The sequence below is a fragment of the Mauremys mutica genome, chromosome 17, assembly GCF_020497125.1.
Source record: "Mauremys mutica isolate MM-2020 ecotype Southern chromosome 17, ASM2049712v1, whole genome shotgun sequence".
NCBI lineage: Eukaryota > Metazoa > Chordata > Testudines > Geoemydidae > Mauremys > Mauremys mutica.
In genome coordinates, this window is record NC_059088.1 from 29,796,847 (window position 1) to 29,818,307 (window position 21,461).

The 21,461-nt window shown below is 42.9% G+C and overlaps 1 protein-coding gene across 5 annotated transcripts in view; it reads right to left on the reverse strand.

The window, feature by feature from the left end:
• GON4L (gon-4 like) overlaps nt 1–21,461 on the reverse strand; it is a 55,736-nt gene that overhangs the window by 20,634 nt on the left and 13,641 nt on the right. For all 5 annotated transcript variants that reach the window (XM_044991752.1, XM_044991754.1, XM_044991753.1 and 2 more), the window contains 14 exons: nt 19,048–19,149; nt 18,226–18,266; nt 17,392–17,495; nt 14,363–14,561; nt 12,041–12,127; nt 10,868–11,039; nt 9,892–10,036; nt 9,179–9,329; nt 8,370–8,486; nt 5,856–7,592; nt 5,017–5,278; nt 1,421–1,602; nt 824–1,021; nt 222–365 (listed from right to left, as the gene is read on the reverse strand). In XM_044991752.1, the coding sequence (XP_044847687.1) occupies nt 222–365; nt 824–1,021; nt 1,421–1,602; nt 5,017–5,278; nt 5,856–7,592; nt 8,370–8,486; nt 9,179–9,329; nt 9,892–10,036; nt 10,868–11,039; nt 12,041–12,127; nt 14,363–14,561; nt 17,392–17,495; nt 18,226–18,266; nt 19,048–19,149 (3,641 nt within the window). The remainder of the gene's footprint in view (nt 1–221; nt 366–823; nt 1,022–1,420; nt 1,603–5,016; nt 5,279–5,855; nt 7,593–8,369; nt 8,487–9,178; nt 9,330–9,891; nt 10,037–10,867; nt 11,040–12,040; nt 12,128–14,362; nt 14,562–17,391; nt 17,496–18,225; nt 18,267–19,047; nt 19,150–21,461) is intronic.

The window sequence follows — 21,461 nt, forward strand, 5'->3', positions numbered from 1 at the left end:
AGGTGGGAAAGAGAAGATACATAGGGGCCAATTAGCTGTACAATCTTGTGCAGGTAAGGATAGATCAGTTCTCTCTGCTCTTACTCCAGATGGGGGGGTGTATCTCAGAGCTGGTTACACCACTGCAATCTGAAAGTCAGAGGGGAAAGTGCTATGGGGTATGTACCTCTGCATTCTCAGGGCTGGCTGAGGGGGAGGGGAATATATAGAAGTTTGGTTACCTCTGCAATGTCCTGGGGGAGGCAGTCTGCACAGCTTTGCAGCACTTTGATGATCTTTTGATGGTGAGTGGGATTTTCAGCAAAGCAGATTTCCAGCTGCCTGAGGAACTTCCGGCTTTTGTCAAATGCTTGCTGCTCTTCAAACTGATCAGAGAACAAGGAGGATCTTTTCACTCCGGATACACCAATCTATATTTACAGGCATTTCTGATCTGCTTTGAGAAGCTATGTAAAGTATATCCGCTCCAGCCAAGAGTTTTACAACTCACTTTGGACTACAGACTGCAGGCCTCAAACAGAAAACTGGTTTCAAATCCCTAAGGGCTTAAGAGGTGCAGTGCAAAAGTTAAACGAGGCCACATGTTTACTGAAAACAGTTTAGATTTTTAAATTTACAGATATACTAAGTTACGGAAGGCTGTAGCTGTGCATCATGCTGCAGCATTCCTCAGCACTGTGGAAGATTTTATGGAAAAGTTAACTAAATAATTAGCACCTCCATCCAATTTATCCCTGCCTCTATACTTAATTCTTCCTCCATTCCTGCAAGGTTCACTAAATTTGTCTTCTCAAACTCTGTTTGCTTCTTCCCTTTTACCTACCAATCCACACTCCAGCGCTTGCTCAGGCAAAAGAAAGGCAGCAAAGTCTGTGAGCAGCTGTGGCCACTCCTGCAGGAGGGTCTGGAGAGTGGAATACAGATCCACGGCAGTTGGCTTGTGGGTGCTGGTCTCAAACTCATAGATAACACGAAGGAAGTCTTCATACTTCCCAGGCACATTCCGCAAAGCTTCGCGCACCTGCAAAGCGCATCAGACAGTTATGAGACTTTCTCCCCGCTTATGAAAACTCAGAAGGAAAGAAAAGTTAATTCAATAGCTTCTTCAATACTCAGCACTTCTACATTACTTCACATTTTCAAAATGCTGTACCAACAAATTATTCTCTAGATTCAGGAGCATGGAATGGTCACAAGAGACAGAAGTGATCCCAAGTGGGTTACAAATTTTGGAAACACATCAGATCTGGATGGATTCTTCAGCTAAGTGGCTCAGGTGTTAATTCTGTTACACAGGAAACATTTATCAGGAAATGATAACTGGAAATGCCAGCATTTTGATTTTCTTTATTTTAATAGAAATACCAGACTCACGTTCTGTCTGATGACAAAGCTCTAAGGTCAGCCTGTTCGTTCTTACCCTGTTCAGATAGGCCTGTGCAAATGCCAAATCCTTCTGTTCCCTGAGAGGGTCTCTCTCCAGAATCTCCTCATCATACAGCAGCAGCAACTTGGAGGTGTCTTTGCTGGCACGAGTCCGTCCCCTCTTATTCCTGGCTCTGTGGGAGTTCCTGTTTTTCCCAGGCACTTTCACATTCTCATCTGAAAGCACAGTCCCCATGCAAATTCCTCATTCCAGGGAAATGCAAAACCCGTCGATGTTGGTGCTGTGGACCATACTAACTGCCAGGAAAGGGTTCCCTTCCTTTTATTCATCATTAGGCCCTGACCCACAGATATACTCATGTCCTGCCAGAGCAAGGAATGTGTTTGTAGGTCATATAAGCTCCCCTTTATTTTGTGGGAGACCACAGAAAATGAATGTAAAGAGAAGTGAACTGTGTATTATAAATTTTATTGAGTATCCTTATCCCATTGAGTCAGCTGAACAGATTTCTTCATTAGAGTGTGGAAACACTTGCCTCATTTTCACGGTCACTGAATCCTTTCCAAACTTACAGCTCAAATACACCCAGTTAGCAGAGACCATGAGATAAAGACCAGGCCAAGGCCTTGATGCAGAGACTGAATGAACTGAGTACAGTACATCTGATCCCTGTTACTAATATGCCTCACATTCTCCTATTTTGGAGAGTCAGGGCACAACAGAGCTCGTATCACAAGGGATGAAGAGTAGGAAAGATGCTTCAGTGATGAGGGCACTTGTCTAGAACTTAGGAGAGACAGATTCCATTTCCTGCTCTACCACAGGTTTCCCATGTGATCTTGGACAAGTCACTTAACCTCTCTGTGGCTCATTCCCCATCTGTAAAAGGGGAATTAGAACGCTTCCATACTTCACAGGAGTGTCATGAGGATAACTACAGTAAAGACTGTGAAGCGCTGTGAAATCAACTGATGAAAAGCTCTATATAAAAATCTAGGTGGTATTATTATTATTATTATTATTATTCATGAGGGTCTAGGTCTCTGCCTCTTCCTGGGCCTGCTTCACAATCTGGGAAGGCACGTTCTGCTTTTGGAAAACAAATTTAAAAAAAAATATGCCAGAAGCCCACAGATCTGCTGGATTTAGGATTATTTTCAGCATTGCTAGCTCTATCTTCCTCCCCATTCCTAAACCCTGTGGTTTTGAGTCCTGCTTACTGACTTCACTTACATGGGGACTTTTTTAGTCCCATTAGCAGATTCTGCTTTGTTGCTAATGTATCTGGATTCTATTCTGAATTACACAGAATAAGCAACTCCATTCTGACTGCAGAATCTTTATCATCAGTGATGTCTGATGAAGAAAGAATCCCAATCACTTTTCAGTTCCCAGGATGAGCCACTGGAAAACTCATTGTTTGAATGTACAAGTCACAAGATATGACCTGTAAAGGCCTGAAAGAGACCACAGAACCCCACAATCTCATTTTTGCAGTCAGATTTCAGAGTATAACTGCACTGCAAGTGGATAGATAGGAGGGGATGCAGAGAACTGTTTTTGTAGACTCTTGTTTCTCAAAGCCTCTTTTCCAAAAGCAAGGCAACACTGTTAAACCATGAGGAAATTACACAATTCTTGTTTTGCTGCAGCAGACCAGTTCTGTTTCCGCACCATGACAGTCTGCACCCCTATGTTCATCCCCTTTACAAGACTATGATAAATTTTGTATAAGGTATACCTTGTGAGGTATCGCTTGAAAACTCAATAAATTGCTGATCAGGATTGTCCTGGTAAAATACATGTGGTAACACTGTATGTAAAGTTATAAAATTCTACTCTATGACATTACTAAGACATGTTCCAAGTTTAGAAAAGCAGCCACAAACCAGTTCCTCAGAGACAAAAGGCAAACTGATGCCTCAGCCAGGTGTCAACAAAATCAAATGGACTATCACCTGGTTAAGTGTTGCCAACTTAGCTACTCTGTCAATAGATTTAGTGACTTCCTAGTGAAGAAATGTGTCAAAGTAACCAGTGACAAATCTAGCAACTTTCACTGCTGATTACAGTGACATTCAGAGAAAAAAAGTCACCAATATGCATAGTCAAAAAATCATTCTCAAGCAGCTCAATAATGTTAATAAAATCCATTCCATGCTCTTACTACATTCTGTTGCACTCCAGGTCAATCTCATTATGTGTCAACTGAACATGTCCTCAGAAGGAATCACATTCCAGGGCTTCTTGGGCTGAGATCACTAAAATCTGCAGGCAAGGAAAAGAAGTTGGAGGAGGCTAATTAAATGCTTTACTAAAGCCAGGTGCACTTTGGAGAGAGCAGCATCTTAGCCAGGGCTTGTTTTTATCCAAATGTGTTTTCTCACTGCTCTATAGTAAGATAAAATGTGTAGCTATCTTGATTTCGGCTCCCCTTTACTTCTTCCCCTGGGTTGGCCTAGGGTTAGCTGCCCAGCTGTTACATTTGATCCCCCTACAGAGTAGCAAGAACGAACACATTTGGATAAAAACAAACCCTGGCTAATGTGCTCTCTGCAAAATGTGCCTGGCTTTAGCAACGTATTTAATTAGCCTCCAGATTATAGTGATTCCTTGCCTGCAGATTATAGTGATCTCAACCTAAGAAGCCTTGGAATGAGTTTCCTTCTGAAGACATGCTCAATTGAGATGTAATGAGATTCAGTTTCACATCAAGTCAATGTCATAAGAAGAGCATGGAATGGGTTTTATTAACACTATAGAGCTGCTTGTGAATGATTTTGTAACTATACTCACCTGGGCGCGCACACACAATATATATCTCATACACACTATACAGACACACACACTCAGGAGGTTCCAATCACCACAGACTTTGTCTCCTGAACCTCAGATGGAGATGATTCTCAAAGAAGAGAAAAAAAAAGCATAAGAATGGGGAACAGATCCCCCAAGTTATTCCTCTCTTTCTTTCTACCCATGGTGGCCACAACATCTGAGGAATAAAGAAACAGCTTTGGACTGAGGGAAGGATGCTGTCTGAAAGAAATTCAGCCAGTAAAAATGCTGAAGCATGTGGTGAGAGACTTTTGTGTAAAATTCACCTAGCTTGTTAAGATAGGTGTTAGTTACCTTTTACTTTTATTTTCTTATTACCAATTCTGACTTTTTATGCCTCATTACTTGTAATATTATAGAAAGATAGTTTACTGTTTTATCTAAACCAGTCTCCTTGGACTGAAGTGTCTGGGAAACTCCATTTAAGATAAGAGGATTTGTGCATATTTTCTATTAATAAAATGACAGACTTTATATGAGCTTGTGTCGTCCAGTAGAGGGCTAAGCAGTACAAGATGCACGTTTCTGGGGGAAAGTCTGTGACTAGGAATTTGCTTGGTGTTGCTCCACAACAGTGTAACTCAAGAGTGGCTGGCCATAGCACTCATACAGTATAGTTAGAGTAATTTACATGCTGAAGGCTGTGTGTGAACAGACCAGGAGTGATTGCTCTCACAGTGAAGCAGTGTAAAAGGCACCTCAGATTGGAGAATTGAGGGGACACAGCTATTCAACAGTCCAGGTTGTACCCTGAGTAATGTCACACCTCCATATAGAGATAATTAACTCACCTGGTGGCATTCTGTTGGTTTCCACCTCTGGGGCAACCTTTGTAAAAATGAAGGCAGATTTGGGTTCCTCAGCTAAATCTTCAGCTATCTCATCTGTCATTTCATCTTCTTTTTGCAAACTCTCCATTCCTTCCCCTTCTCCCTCCTCCTCCTCTTCCTCTTCCGGCTCTGAGTTCTCTTCCTGGGAATTCTCTTCCTCAGAATCTCCCTCCTGGCTTAGACGCCTCTCTGTTGCAAGCCAAGTCAGTTTTTCCATTGTCTCCTTTAGATCAAAGCACCCAAAAATCTTTAGTCCTTGTATGCCATTCAACCACCTCCTCATTTAATTGTAATCCTAACTACTAACCCCAGGTATCAACTTAGTTCTTGCCAACTAATGATTAACATAATTAACAGTGACATGATACCATCTAACCCAGGAACGGGAGCTGCCAGCCTCCACACGGCTGCTAAAATCAAAGTAATCTGACATTAATTTACAAGTGTGAAACTGTGCATGTATTTCTTTGGTAGAGTTTTGTCTATTTTTTATGCTTTCTTTGAATTACTTTATCCTGGGGAACTCTCATTAAAAATAATTTCTGCAAAGTGCGCAGAACAAACAAGGAGCAAGCTCAGCTGAGGAAGCCCTTACAACTCCAGAAGAATTGAAACCTGGCCATTTGCAATTTATGCTCCTAACCTAGTCTGTAAGCTCCTCAGGACAAGAGTTGGTCCTTTAATTTGTAATGTGCCATGCACACTCTTGGCACCATATAAATACACAATGAGATGGTTCTCACAAAAGTGTGGCTTTATCTCATTTGCAGAATTCACTATCTAGGCTGCTACGTTTTTACCTGAAGTTCTGGCACAGAAAGCACGGACTCTTCTGATGCTGATGACATTTCTTCTTCATCCTCCTCATCTTGAGTAAAATCATCGAAATCCTCCTCCTCTTCCTCTTCTTGTCCGTCCTTCTCTCCCACTGCTTCAGGGCCAGCTGGTGTCCCTACAGACTGACCATCCACACTGGATGAGTCCTCTGGTTTCCCCAATGGACTACTGAACTCTGCATCAACATCTGTTGAATGAGAGGCATTCTTGGAAGACTCGTGGCTCATTTCCACCCCAGCCGTATCAATGTCTTCCAACTGCTGCTCATCCTGGGTGGGTGCCTCTACTTCTCGTCCCTTCTCCTGATGGGACGTGCACTCTTTTTTAATTTCCTTCTGTTCACTCAGATGCTCAGATGTGACCTTCATGTCCAGCTCTTGCCCTAGATCCAGTATGAACTCCTCCTTTATTTCAGCATTCAAGTTTTTCTTCTCCTGAGTTGGGTTTGTTTCTTCTAGGGCGTCACTGGAATCTTCAGGTTCAGTTTTCACTGTTTCTCCTAAATCCTCCAGATGAGGTAAGAGGTCCACGGGTAATGGCTCCAAGGCCGCCTTTTCCATTGTCTCCACAACTATCCAACTATAACACTCACTCTCTTTAACCTTCTCCTGGCTGTCATTGTCTGGAGTAGCAGGACCTGTGCTGTGTTCCTTCTTGGGGGAGATGGCAGAACATGAAGAGTAAAGCTCTTGGGGTTCGACTTTAGGCTCAGCTATGGGGAAGGAATTTTCATCATTTACAGCAAGACGGGAAGTGACTGGATTCAACTGCTCTTTGTCTTCAGCAGTTGATGAAGCAGGAAGACCTACAGAGTTAGGAGAGGCTATCAAGGGAGGAATAGAAGAGGACACTAGAGGCTGATTTAATGGGCATGGGAAGGTGGTGGGATTTACCAACAAAGTTGTAATTGGAATAGCCTGAGTGCCCCTGCCAACTGTTGTGTTTATGGGCTGAATCATATTGCAGCCATTGCCAATACTAACCACTTTCACTGTAGCAGCAGGTACCGTAAAGATGACAGGGGCTGGATGGATCAAAGGGGCAGCCTTTATCAGAGGGGTGGATTTTGTTCCCTTTTTCTTTTGGTGCCCCCTGCGGACACAAGGTTTGCGGATTTTTGAGGCAGTCAAAGCTGGTATCATTTTTGTCTGAAAAGTCACAGGGGTTGAGGATACTAGTGCTGGTGGTATAGCAGCTGGAAGAGAAGTTCTGGAATCAGATTGTAAAGTGGAAAGCACGCTCTGAAATTCAAAGCAATCGCCACTTCCCACTGCTGAAGGGATGTTCAAATGCTGCATTCCTGGCATAGTCTGCATAATTGTAGCTGGCTGGATTAACCGGGGAATTTGAACCACAACTTTGCTAGGAGGAGCTTCTGATTGGGGTAACTTTACAGCAGCTTTCTGAATATTAATAGTGTTGGAACTCGGCTGCAGACAAGGACTTGGTCGAATGAGTAGGGGCTTCAGGGCTGCAGACCCCTGCCGCCTCCAAGCTCTCCTGGAGAAACGGTTGGCAAGAGGCTTCAGTGTCAGCACTATTCCCTTGGGCATGAGCAGAGGGTATTTTTCATCACACTCCGATTCCAAAGTTTCTTTTTCTGTCCTCAAAAGAGCAGATTCTGCACTGGGTGAACCTGCTGCCTCCCCAGCATCTTCTGCTAATTGCTTCAGCTCCCTTTGAATGGAGGATAAACTTGCCTGCAGGAGAAAAGAGCTTCAGTTATTTAAGTCCCCTGACCCTTACCACCTTCAGGCAACACAGAAAACATTATTCCAGCGCAAGAGGCAGAGACTTATTTTGATTCACTTTATGAATAAGTATATTTTATTTACTGCCCACTGTAAACACTAACAGGATGTAACGATCTGGAAGGAGCAATGTGATCATAAAGTTCATGACCTTGATGTGTCTCTTCCAAACTGGTTTGTAAAGACTCTCTTAGCAAGAGTCAAGTGTCATCAATTCCCCAATAGGATGATCATGTGATAAAACCCTGAACTAGGGTTTGGGGGATCTGGGTCCAATTCTTGGCTCTGCCACACACTTCCAGTGTGACCTTGGCAAGTCAGTTAATTTCTTTGTGCTTTGGTTCATCCCTTCCACACAAGGGGTTGCGAGGAAAAAAATAATGTCTGAGAGGCATTTAGGTACTACAGGTATAAGGGCCCCGTAACATGAGAGAACAACATTCAAATCCCAAATCTGCATTTTTATTCCCAGGGCAACAAGTCCACAATGAGAACGTCTGTCTCTCAATAAGACTGTTTGGTGCAGCGAGGAAGATGGTAATTGCTGCCTGTAAGGTGGTGGCCAGCCTGCCCTGACATATAAACTGCAAGCAGCAGCACCAGTGTCACACAGCCAATATTCTAACCAGCTGAATTAAACAGTTCAAGCCAACAGCACTAAAAGGTAATCAGCTCTAGGGATAAGATGGGTGGAGGCATGATGCTTCTAAACAGCAGGCACTGTACCTTCAGCCAGAATGGCAAATGCTGCTCTTCCCTCTCCACAGGGGGTTTGCACTCAGAAGGCTGAATTTCCTCACAACACTTGAACAAAATCGGCAACTGCTTTGTTCTTTTATAATACTGAGGAGATGGGGTGGTGGAAGAAAAAAAAAAAGAAGCAAGGTCAGCAATCCCCATCCTTCATTAGTCTAACTGCCCGAGTTACTCCTACACTGATGGAGTGTTGCTCAAATGTGTATCTATTAAGAAATGGAAAGGAGGGCTGAACAAAATCTTATGTCCTTTTTGACCCATTTCTCTGGACAGATCATTGGTGTAGCACATGTGTGCACTCAATCTACTTCCGTACAGTATGCAAATCTACTGGTAGGAAGGTCATTATTTCTGCATTATGTGAATTACAGTTGTATGAAGTATCAGAGGGGTAGCCGTGTTAGTCTGGATCTGTAAAAGCAGCAAAGAGTCCTGTGGCACCTTATAGACTAACAGACGTATTGGAGCATGAGCTTTTGTGGGTGAATACCCACTTCGTCGGATGCATGACCTTGTATCAAGGTTCTCTGTAGTAGGTGTTGTGTTCTTGAGAGACAAGGCAGCAATCAGAGCAGTTGTAAAAGGTAAGTACAGAGGGCAGGGTCTCTGAAGAAGTCTTCATTCTTATTGGAAGTGAGGTGTCATGGTCTCTGAAGAAATTAAGTGCAGACTGAATGTAAACTCTTCAGGAAAGGAACTGTGTCTTCCATTATGTATGGGCAACACCTCGCAAACATGTAAAATACAAATGCATACAAACTATAGATTGTGTCACTTACTCTGATGATATTGTCAGGGGCACGGTTCATATTGAGGTTCTTGATTCTCACTGTCAGCTGGTGCGCAGTCTTTGCTGGCAGGAGATACTTGCTGATCAAAGGTTTAGGAAACTCTGTCCCTTCAAAGTGCTTCAGACCCAAAGCTAATAAACTGAAAGGAAAAAAAATTCTGCCAGACAATGATTCAAATCAAAAGAAACTGCAAATGCTCTCAGCTTGTCCTTCATATCTGTTAACATCCCTGGAGTTTCTCAATCTGGTTAGCCACAGCAACACAGAGAAGACAGAGTATGGAATTAAAACAGCCCAATCAACTGCTGAATGCTCAACATGGTTTAATCTAATAAAACAAATTGTTAACGTCGCCAACACAGAACTCGACTGGAGACACATTAATAAATCAAGATGGGGAGTACGTTGGTTCAGGAACATCTCAGCGCACTCAGATTTGTCCCTCTGATCACCTTGGAAGTCAGTACACATATTGGCATGGAAAATCCACAAAAGACTAAACCTGTCTGGCCTACTGAACTAATAGCAATTGTTCTACTGCTGGGAACAAGGGGCCAAAGTTGCCATCTGATTGTGCTATTCCAGAATGTCCAGATATCCCATCAGTTGGCTACAGCACCCGACTTTTTCCCCCATGGAAAGATGCCCCATTTTTTTTTTTTTATTATTATTTTTTTTACACACTAACATTGAACACCTACTTGTCCTCTGCCTTTGTGAAGATAATCTTGTTCTGGGGGGCTTTGGCCTTCAGGGAGCAAATTGGTAACAGCTCTGGGTACATAAAGACTTTTCTCGTTGCCAGAATCCATGCCACTTGCTTTGGAAGACAGGGGAATTCATTTGCTGTGAAAAGAATCTGCAGATCAGCACAAGTTGATGAACCTCACAAGCATAGATGCTTAAATTCTGAAACTCACCATTACTTTATTGTAAAAGCTGTGGTCCCTATAACTCCTGTTGTGAAAGCAGTACAGGCTGGGGTTACTTTCCCAAAAAAAATCTTTGGACTTTGGTTTAGAACACAAGAAACTAAAACTAAGAATTTAATCTAGCCCAGCAAAAGTTACTTTTCTTTTTGATTTCCCCACAGAATTGTGTGTGCAATATCAGCTCTGTGGAAGGATGGAGCAGCTCCAATTGACTCTAATCAGTGAATGGCTTCATTTGACTCTAATCTGCCTATCATTTGGCTAAGAGAAAGTCATTACAAAAATTTCCAAAACAATCCATTCAGAATGCTTTTTAATTTTGCAATTTCATAGTTCAAGTCCCTAGTCCTGTTAGTAGAACCATTGCAACCAAAAGAAAATGTCTTTGATGCATCACTCAAACCACTGGAACAAATTTTTCCAATCTATTGTTGCTTTCCTGATGGATTTCCAAAGCTTGAAACATCTGCAAACATATCATGCATTCCGGACTACCAAGCTAAGCAATCTTGTACAAATCCCTATGATGTGATTTTACTGTGTCACACTTTCATGGCTTAAGTAGAAAAAGATAGCCAATAATACTGAGGTCATTGCTTAAAGACATGTTAGAAACAGTGCTGCAAAATAACACTAAATTCTATTTCAAATCATAGCAAAAAATCTGGAATCCATCTCATTTGAGGGGAGGGCATCACGCAAAAGGCTATTACTACCCTACAAACCTGCCCCTTCAGCTACATACCACTCTTCTTCACAGTTTTGCGAGGGCTCCAATCAACTTTGACCTGGCCATGAAAGTCTTCAATGAGCTGCAACGCTCCCTTCAAGTTACATGGTTGGAACACTGTTTGAAACTTGGGATGGAACTGCTGACGAAGGAGCATGGAACTGTGAGCAAAGTTACTCAGCTCAGTCTGAAGAGTCAAATACAAAGGAGATAAAGGGACTTGCTTTCAATGTAAGTAAGTACTCATGTATGTAGAAGTCATTCAGAAAGCAAACTTGCCAGATAGGAGGCAGAGAAAGTTTCAGTTATTGTCAACCCTACTTTTCAGAGATACCGAGCCATGAGACACAATTGATTACATTTATTCTGCTCTGAAACTGTAAAGCCCCAGCTCTGCTGTGAGTTATTACTCCCCCATTCCCATGCAGAACCATTAAAGATCACAGACCAGTCACAGAAATTGTTCTACGGATGACCTTTTCAAGCTTTGTTTTTAATCTTTCAAAAAAAAAAATACAAAAAACATGCCAACACAGAGCACTGTGTTATTGCCATTACCACACAGATACAAACTCGTTCAGTAAGCAACTGATCAAGCATTAGTATGTAGATGATACTATCATTTGAAACAAATGTTAAGGAAATATTTCTCAGCTGAATGAAGTCAGAGTTTGGTTTTTTTAAGCTTTGCAGGGCATTCCCACTAACCAACCCACCCTCACTGGGATTTTTTGTGCTTCCCTCAGCAAATACCCACATAGGCTTCAGACAAGTATAGCATAGGCATTAGCTGAACACGCTTCTCTCACCCAAGCCTTCAATTCCAACCTGCAGCAGTCCTGCTAATCCCACCCTAGTCATCTCTAGAGCAGGGACTGTCTGTAGTGCCAGACTGGATGGAGGTTTGTGTTAAAACTAACCAGAAAGCAAAACTAATTTTCACCTAAACTGGCACCATTAGTGCACTAGCCCACTGCACTGACTAGGCTCCCCTCCCATGACAGCAAACTCTCTCTCACACAGTGCTGAACCATTTAGCAACGTAAAGGCAGCTGCAGCTACATAATACTGCCTCTCCTTCACTGCTCATTTTTGAAAATACAGACCAAGACATCTTGATTAAAGACAATGGCAACCTTTATTTTTGTGACAGAATTATTGTATTTCTAACTTTAGCTAGATCCTTACCAGAAACATCCTCGTGGTGCTGGCTTCTGAACTTAGACTAGGGTTGGAGCTGGTGAGAAGGTGGATTTGAGTCAGGAGCTGGACATGCTGGAAGAACAGGGCAGACAGATGAAGCTTTTCCATACACTAAGACACTAATATCGAAAAATACTGGAAAATATTCTAAAGCACCAACAGGCAGAGCAGGTTATATCTCCTGGGTCTCAAAATAAGTGTTGGCTACAGACATACCTCAGCTAACAGAGAGCTTGAAATAATTTTTAGTGCTGACATCTTAAGCAATTACCTTAAAAATACACAAGCACACACTAGTGACAACTACAGTTCAGAGAAATTTCCACAATAAGCGAAACCAGTAGTAAGAGGTTTGATGCAGGAATCACTTGGGGAAATCCTGTAGTTTGCATTTGCAGGAAATTATCTTAGATGATCACAGTGGTCCCTTCTGGCTCTAAACATTTATAAATCATTTAAACTAAAACATGATAGCTGAGAATATAAATGCACAAAAGTCAGGAAATTCAAAATTAGGGTTCATAGAGCAACGTGAATGGGTACTCCTAGGAATTCTGCGCACAATATTTTAAAATTCTGCATATTGTATTTGTCAAAACAACACAATATAATCACCATTTTCAATTATTTTAGTAATTTATTTCAAAATACCTGTCAGCAAGCATGTCTGTGACAATACAGACAACAAAAAAGATCCAGGAAATGTTTTTTGACAAATAGATTCCTTACTGGGCATATTAGCACATCTATATGGCTCCACCAAACAAGAGGGACAGAGTCTCACACGCACACCCAGCTCTGCCCCCAATCCAGGAACGGGGCAAGCAGGCTCAGCCCAGCAGGATGAAAGATTGGGGGATCCAGGTGTGTGGTGAGAGGGTTCAGGTGAAGGTGGTTGGGGCTCAGCAGGGGGGATAGGTGTGTGTTAGGGGGTGGGGCTCAGCACAGGGGTCATGGGGCTTGGTGGGGTGATGGTCTGGGTGCAGCTGGTTGGGGGCTCAGTGGGGTGGGGCTCAGTGTGGGGGTGATCTGGATGCAGGGCAGACAGGAGGGGCAGCTCACCATATAGTGATCCCTTCCCCTGCAGCTGGGGAGAGATGGACGCAGGAAGTGGGGCTGGATGTGGAGCTTTCTGCAGTCAGGAGCAGCCCATGCAGGGGAAGAGGAAGCCCTGTTCTCCCCACACCCAGCTAGGACTAGCAGCTGCAGCCCAGCGCCCGGTAGGAGCCACCAATTGTGGCATCCCCAGCCCTGCGCCTCCCTGGCTCCAGACACACCGCCATAGCAAGAGAGACAGACAGCCCAGCCCCCCCACCCCAACCCCCGAGAGAGTGATTTACATCTCCTTTGCTGCTCCCAACACCCAAACCAGACATGTGCCTCCCAGCTCATGTGAATCAGTTTTTCTGCAGGGGACATTAATTCTGCACTTGCACAATTGCACAAAGTTCCCCCAAGAGTAAATGGGGCTATAACACACTTTTAGTGCTCTGCATTACTGCTTCATATACCTATGTGAAAGTTATCCCAACACTATAGGAATTCCGGATAAACACATTTACGTGAGCCCAACTGGAGTTCCATATCTTGGTTTACTGCTGAAAAATTAAAAGCGTCACATACCACATGTGAAACCCATGTTTACATGGCATGGCTCTCATAAACCTGTGTGCTTCCACCAATAGAAAGAGACAGTCTGCTACTGGGTTTGAACTACTCTATCTGGGTCATCAAGAGGACCTTATGCTGATGACCACATCCAGGGGTGCTGCATCTCAAGTGAATGGTATGCAATTTTCAAGCAGAAAATATGTCTCCCAGTCTGACAGCGAACCACTGATACCTGCTTTGACTATGGTCTTTCAACCAGTTGTGCACCCACTTTATAGTGAATGATTTCCAGCCAAAAGGATAATATTTTCAGAAAGTTAGAAAGCCACAAAAATAGGGGTTTAGAATTAAATCATTGCTTCAACATAGTCAGATTAAAGCATGACTGCTACAGCTTTCTCACATCTAGTTAAGGAGGACGGAATTCACCTCTTGGCAACCACTTCCCTTGGATGATTTTAATTCATTCCAGAAAGTGGTACCAGATTGTAGTGCACAGATCTGCTTCACTAATGTTATGGTACCAGATTCCAGGGTACAAAATTTGTACCTTAATTCAATAGGCAACTTGCTTGAGTGCTTCCTGTAGCACTGATGGTGCCACCATGCTATGCAGAGGCCTTTGCCCTGCAGTTGACAATGAAGCTGTGATAAGATGGTGTAATATTTGTGTCTGATAATTTCTACATCTCTTACCTGCTGCATTTGCTGATGCAGCCTCTTTCTCTGCCCCATGTCCAAAACTAGGGTCTGAAGTGGCTTCTCAATTTGAGGTTTTGACCTCTCCATCTCCTGTGGCTGCTTGGTCGAAGATTTCTTTATTCTCAGCTGTTCAAGCTGTTCCTTCACTGTCCGGTGCTGTTCGTTGAGTAAGTTGGCCAGAGGCTCTTCAAATCTGTTTCAGATCAAGCAGACAGTATTATGCCAAGTCCATGACTTACAGACACCGCACTTAATGACCTGGTGTATCAAGTAGATTTCACTTAGTTTCTGCAAAGCACAATTAAAATATTAATTAAATTTCTATAGCACCTTTCATCTCAAAGTACCCAAAATATTTTATAAACCTGGTACACAGCACCTATTCATTCAACAGCCCAAAGCAAAAGTTAATTTCCTGTCCTAAATTGTTAAGGCAAATTCCGTGTCTCGTTAAAGCTGTGAGAACTTAGAGAATCAGAATAGAATTACCTGAGCTAAAGTTTGGCCACCACACCAGGATTAATTAATAATCCTGTTCTTGAGAAAAGTGTCATGGAATCTTTAATGACCACAAGCAGTCAGGGCTTTAGTTTTACATCTGAATGCAGCATCTTCAGAAGCACCATGCCACTCTAACACCATGTTGGGGTACTGGTTAGTTACAGACTCAGGGTATGTCCACACTACCCACCAGATCCTATTGGGGAATCGATTTATCGTATCTCTGAACGCTCTGCCATTGACTCCGGAACTCCACCAGAGTGAGAGGCGGAAGCGGAGTTGACGGGGGAGCCGTGGCCGTCGATCCCGCGCTATGAGGACAGGAGGTAAGTCGATCTAAGATACGTCGACTTCAGCTACGCTATTCACATAGCTGAAGTTCCATATCTTAGATCAATACCCACCCCTGCAGTGTAGACCAGGCCTCAGATAAAAGCATTCCCTACTCAATCACCAGTATAATTTCCTCCACCATCTTATTCAAGTACTCACATACCACTGTAATGGCCATGGTACAAGAACCTAGATAAGACATTGCTAAAAAGAGATCATTCAAGAACTAGACCAGACCTGACCCAAACTTGTGGGATTAAACAAGATCACAGCCTAAAGTATTATGGCTGCTGGCTATTACCATCATCAGTCCCAATGAAACCACTTGCAGCTCTCCAATGCTGTGGACACACTTTGTAAATATTAATGATGTGCCCCTGAGTTTTACTCAGCAGGCTATTTTATTACGTTTGTTTCTGCTGCAGCAGAGAAGTGGTGTAAATATTCCTGTCATTGCAAACAGCTTTAAGTGTCAGCCTGCTTATGACAGAGCTCTATAGATAGCCCAATCAACACTTTCCCATCTCTGACCCAACTGGGATCAGCTCCACTTCCACAACAGACCCAGCATGTGCACTCAAAGCTAGTCACAATCAAGGCCCCTCTAAGACATTCACATCACAAGATACTAAAGGGAAGGAACCAATGGAACAAATAGGTGAAAATTTCCCACAAAATTACCTCCCTAAAGAAGTCCAGGAACAACACTATGTACAGATAATACCAGGGAAGAGGAAACCAGTTAGGAGGAGGACTTACCCCACCTTACCCCATACAGACGAGGGAAATGAGCATGAAATACCCTTCACACTAAGACTGTAGCTGGTCTAAGATTTCCACACTCCCCTCCAGTACTGCTCATCTGGAGAGAATGGTGCAGTTGCCCAGCAGTCACTTTAGCTCCCTTCCCAAACAGATACAGCTTAGTCTTGAGCTGAGCTGCCCCATAGACAAGGAGTCTTTATTCAAACTGCAGTTCACTTTCAGCCCCCCAGTTACTGTTACCATTTCAATAGTAAGCCACAATTTGTCAAAATAAATATTAACTAAGAACAAGAGAAGGATCATGAGACTGAAGCCGATCAGCTCCAAGTCACCGGCTAAAATTTAGCCCATGCTAGTAATTATCAAAAAGGTGTCATATGTTGTCCACAGCTGACAGTTACTTCAGTCTCGTGCCCCTACACAGCTCTGCCAGTCCAACTCTTTCCTGACTAGCAGCACCCACCTGTTCAAGAAGTGATGTGCACTGGGAGATTTGGTAGGCAATGGCCAGTACAGTAGAACTTTAGAGTTACAAACTGACAGGTCAACCACAAACCTCATTTGGAACTGGAAGTACGCAATCAGGTAGCAGCAGAGAACACCCCCCAAAAAAAGGAACAGTACAGTACTGTGTTAAACGTAGACTACTAAAAAACTAAAGGGAAAGTTTAAAAAAAGATTTGATAAGGTAAGGAAACCGTTTCTGTGCTTAGTACCAGAGGGGTAGCCATGTTAGTCTGTATCCACTAAAACAACGAGGAGTCACTGGACTCCTCATTGTTTCTGTGCTGGTTTCATTTAAATTAAGATGGTTAAAAGCAGCATTTTACTTCTGCATAGTAAAGTTTCAATGCTGTAAAGTCAATGTTGAATTGTAAACTTCTTAAAGAACAACCATAACGTTTTGTTCAGCGTTACAAACATTTCGGAGTTACGAACAACCTCCCTTCCCGAGAGTTCGTAACTCTGAGGTTCTACTGTACTTGAACAGCCCAGCTTTTCAACAGTGCCTTCATATTACCAAAAAAGCTGGAGGTAGTAAGTGAACTCCTCTGGAGGAAGTTAAAAAAGCTGTCACCCTTCAGCTGTGTTGCTAGAATACAATCCAGTCCCTCAATGACCCCTCTTTCTGAGGTCCACTGCCTTTCCTCCAATAAAAGCCGCTATTACATTCTCCTTCAGGGCATTGCCTCCTTCTTCCTGGCCCCTTCACTGAAAGCGCTGTCCATACTGGCTCCCTCCATGATACCTACAAATTGCAGCAAATACACTGCTGTACCAGGGAGTCAGAGCAAAAGGGCCATGGACACCATCGCCATCTGGATGGTATGTGTGTGGCTTCCATCTTCCTTCTATTACATCTTATTTGACAGCTGGGTGCCCAGACACCCTCTGCAGTTTTTATTGAGACCAGACAGTCATACCTAAGTGCCTGTGGTGTGTTAAAATTCGGCCGTGACTCTGCAACAGTGTCCTCATCCTCTGGGCCTTCATCCTCCATGTTGGAGAAACCCATCTCATCCTGGAACTGACAGGAAATAAAGCTCAGCAGTTGTCAGGTATATGAGGCTCTGTCTGAGGTTCAGGGAATCACTTTTAGTACAGAGGGGTTTCTGGCTCAGTATAAAATTAATCACAATGGACCTATACTGATGTCATCAGCAGCAAACATGCTCAGCCCCCTTGGGTCTTCACTGCGGTACATGCTTTAGCCTCCTCACAGTTGCACATACATGACAGGACCCCTTACAGTGAGTTTATGCTGAGACATCCAGTAAAGTCCCCTCTCTTTGGCTTATGATGGCACCTTCAGAGACCCTCTGTCAGTTCCAGGATAGAAAGACTCCCACATATTGTTAAACGTCTCACTTAGACCTGGCGTGCACTACAGAGTTAGGTTGACATAAGGAAGTTTACGTCAACCTAACTCTGCAAGGGTCTACTCTAAAATGCAGCTCCCACCAATGTAACTCGCCCACTACAGTGACTTAACTCCACCTCCGCGAAAGGTGTAGCGCTTAGGTTGCTGTAGTTAGGTCGATGCTGCATTGAGTACATCGACTGTTGCTGCCTTTCAGAAGCCGTCCCACAATGCCCCACACTGACAGTTAAACTGCTGCAAGCGTTCCTAGTGAGGACACGCACCACTGACACAAGGAGTGCAGTGTGGACATGCAAAAACTATTTAATTACTGCGGTGGCTGTACGTTGACATAACTAAGGTCGACTTGAATTATGTAGTATAGACTTGCCCTTACTGTCTCAAACAGCTCCTCCATCAGTTCATTTACTTCTTTCTCTGTAAGAGACAAGATAGGGTGCATGAAGAAACAGTTAGTAATCCAGTAAGAAAAATTTCAGCAATTTGCAGGGTTTCTTTTTCAGAAGATGACAAACCCTTGCAAACTTTCCAACACAAGTGGGAAGAAAGGGGACCCTCTCATATACTCTTACATTTTCTCTTTGTGATGGGGATCAGCCCTGAAGCATCCAAGTACAGCCTGCCTCTCAGTCATTCAATCCTAATCCCTTGTGTATGCCAGAAGGGCTTCACCTCCTTGATCCGTGATTTAAGAGATCAGCTTCCCGCAACTGTGGTCACAAGGTTTTCATCCACATTCAGGCTGCTATTTCTCCCCACATACTCTCTATGCGCCTAATGATGCAGCTCTGACCCCACTCACAGCTGAAGGCCTGAGCAACACAGTAAAGTCCTTCAAAGCAACCCTATCTAACCTCCTTAACACCCACACCAGACTCACAGAGTATCTTGGCTACTGTCTCATTTTGTCTAAAACAGAACTCAAAATAAAGAAGTAGCTGTACCTGATAGCAATGGAATGGTAATGCTGGACCACTGGCCAGATCCATTCATGCATTTATGGTGAGTCATTACTATACAGAGGAGCGGGTAAAGTTAACAGCATGGAGGGTGGGGGGTGGTTCTATTTTTATTTTTTTTTTAAATTAGCCCTGCCTTGGAAAACCTTTGCAACAAACACTAAAGTTTTCAATTTGGATCAACAATTCTAACAGAAGCAGTGCTGAAGGAGCTGAGCTTAGGTTATCACAGTACTTACTGGTGATTCTCACAGCACGATCATTCCTGAAGTCTTCTGTGTCTGGTTCATCCAGATCTTCCAGGAAGTTATACTCAGGGTCATCATCATCATCAGCCTCATCTAACAAGATAAATGTTTGAAACATATTTTTTCATAAATCAGACTGTAAGGGAGACCGTGCTAATGGCAACCTGGGGAGAAACACTGGGCTTACTGGCTATCCTGCCAGACAGAAGCAGGACTTGAGTTAGTATTAGTTTTAACAGGGTCCCAGTTTGCTCAATTGCTGTGGTAGTAATAACAAAACTATCTTCCTTTCAATCTGCACTTGTAGCACCCTCATTTCTTTCCCTAGTATTTTAACCATTCCTGTTTAGTAAGGAGAGACTGATTATCCACTAGCTGTAATTTGTGTCATCTAAATTTGCAGAAAGTGAGTGTATAATGCCACTATTCTAATCGGTGTTTTTTACACCCACTGTACACAGGTGTAAGTGATGACACAAGGAGGCAAGATAGAGAATCAACCTCTCAATTATTTTCTTGTTTCTTATAAGAGCATAAACCATGATGGTAAATACAACATGGTGCCCCTCACATAAAAACACCACATTGATAAATAAAAAAAGGTGTGCCCTATACTGCACTTTGCAAGTTAGACACTACTACAATGAGAAATAGGCCCAACTGTATTTTCTTATCTGACAAACAAATCCAAGCTCCAGGTTCTCACTGGATAATTCATTTTAAGATTTCCTCCTGCCCATCCTGGGGCTTTACTCTTCCATTGAAGTCAATGGGAGTTACTCATATAATGTTGTGAAAATGGCAAATGTCATTCCGCAATGCATTAACAGGAATGTCATATTCAAGATACAAGAGGTAATTGTTTCACTCTACTCGGCAATGAGGCCTCAGCTGTAATACTGTGTGCAGTTTTGGCCCCCATACTTTAAGGAAGATGTGGACACACTGGAAAGAGTCCAGGAGAGAAACAAAAATGGTAAGATGTTTAGAAAACATGATCCATGAAGAAGATATTTTCATGCTACTTCTTGTAAAAGAGGTCAACGCACGTCCCCGTCAGTACCCAGGCCAGGCAAACTACTGATCCAACCAGCAGACCAAATTCAGTGATGCTTCCTGGTCATATGCCACCTAAGGCACATGCTAAGAAGATGATTCCAGCAATGATTCCAGCCTCTGCTAACATTATCCTGCTTCAGTAGCCCTTGTTAAATTCAGTTTGCAAACGAAACTAAAGCCAAAGCAGTTATATTAGTTATATTAGTCCTTATGACAGGTTCAATATCTATTCACCTTTCTCTTGCCAACTACAAAACCAGTTTCTCCTCCCTTGGTTTTCACACCTCAACTGCTAGAAGAGGGCCTCATCCTCCCTGATTGAACTAACCTCGTTATCTCCAGCCTGCTTCTTGCTTGCATATATATATATACACACACCTGCCCCTGGAAATTTCCACTACATGCATCCAACGAAGCGGGTATTCACCCACGAAAGCTCATGCTCCAAAACTTCTGCTAGTCTATAAGGTGCCACAGGACTCTTTGCTGCTTTTACAAATCCAGAATAACACGGCTCCCCTCTGATACTTGACAAAAGAGAAAGGCAGCATTGACATTAAACCAACAGCTGGCTTCATCCTGCTAGTTATGGAAGCTGTCTTGTGGAAAGTTTCAGCAATGGTGAAGGTTGAAATGTTAAATACTTCACTCCAGTTTCTGGGATCAGGTTATGTGAACAGCAGCTCCCAAGTTTCATTTTAATTTTTATTATTAAACATTTATATTATATATTTGCATTCAAATGATCAATCAGGATCAGAGACCAATTGTACTAAGTACTGTGCAAACACATTAAGTCTATGTTCCTTCCCTGAAGGGCTTACAGTCTAATGAGAAAGGTAGAACAAAGTGCAGGAAAGGAAGCCAAGTTTAGAAAAGAAGAAGAAATCTTCAAAATATCTGACACAAGAGCATCCACTGTGTTAGTAGCCATTATAAGCTCTCTGTATAAGCAGACTCAGCCAGCCAAAACTTTTCATCTCTAGATCCATTACTAAAGCTCATATTACTGTAGTATCTAGGTGCTGATACAGGCAGTGTGTTGGAGCATGGGGAAGAAAATAAAAAACAATAAAAACAGCAGAGCTGGTTAAACAGGACTCTGGAGTATTTATAGTCCAATTGAAATGCACAACACCCTCATTATTACTCATGGGCAGCAGTTAGCATATATACTAGTACACTAGTATACGAGTCAATGCATGTTTAGCCTTGAAGAGAGGATTGAGCCTAGAACCAATACAACATAGATATGTGGAAGGTTAGCAAGGATATTGGCATGTAGAACATATCCATGTTACTAACCAAGCTAATGGTACATGAGACTGCCTGGGATAGACAGGAAG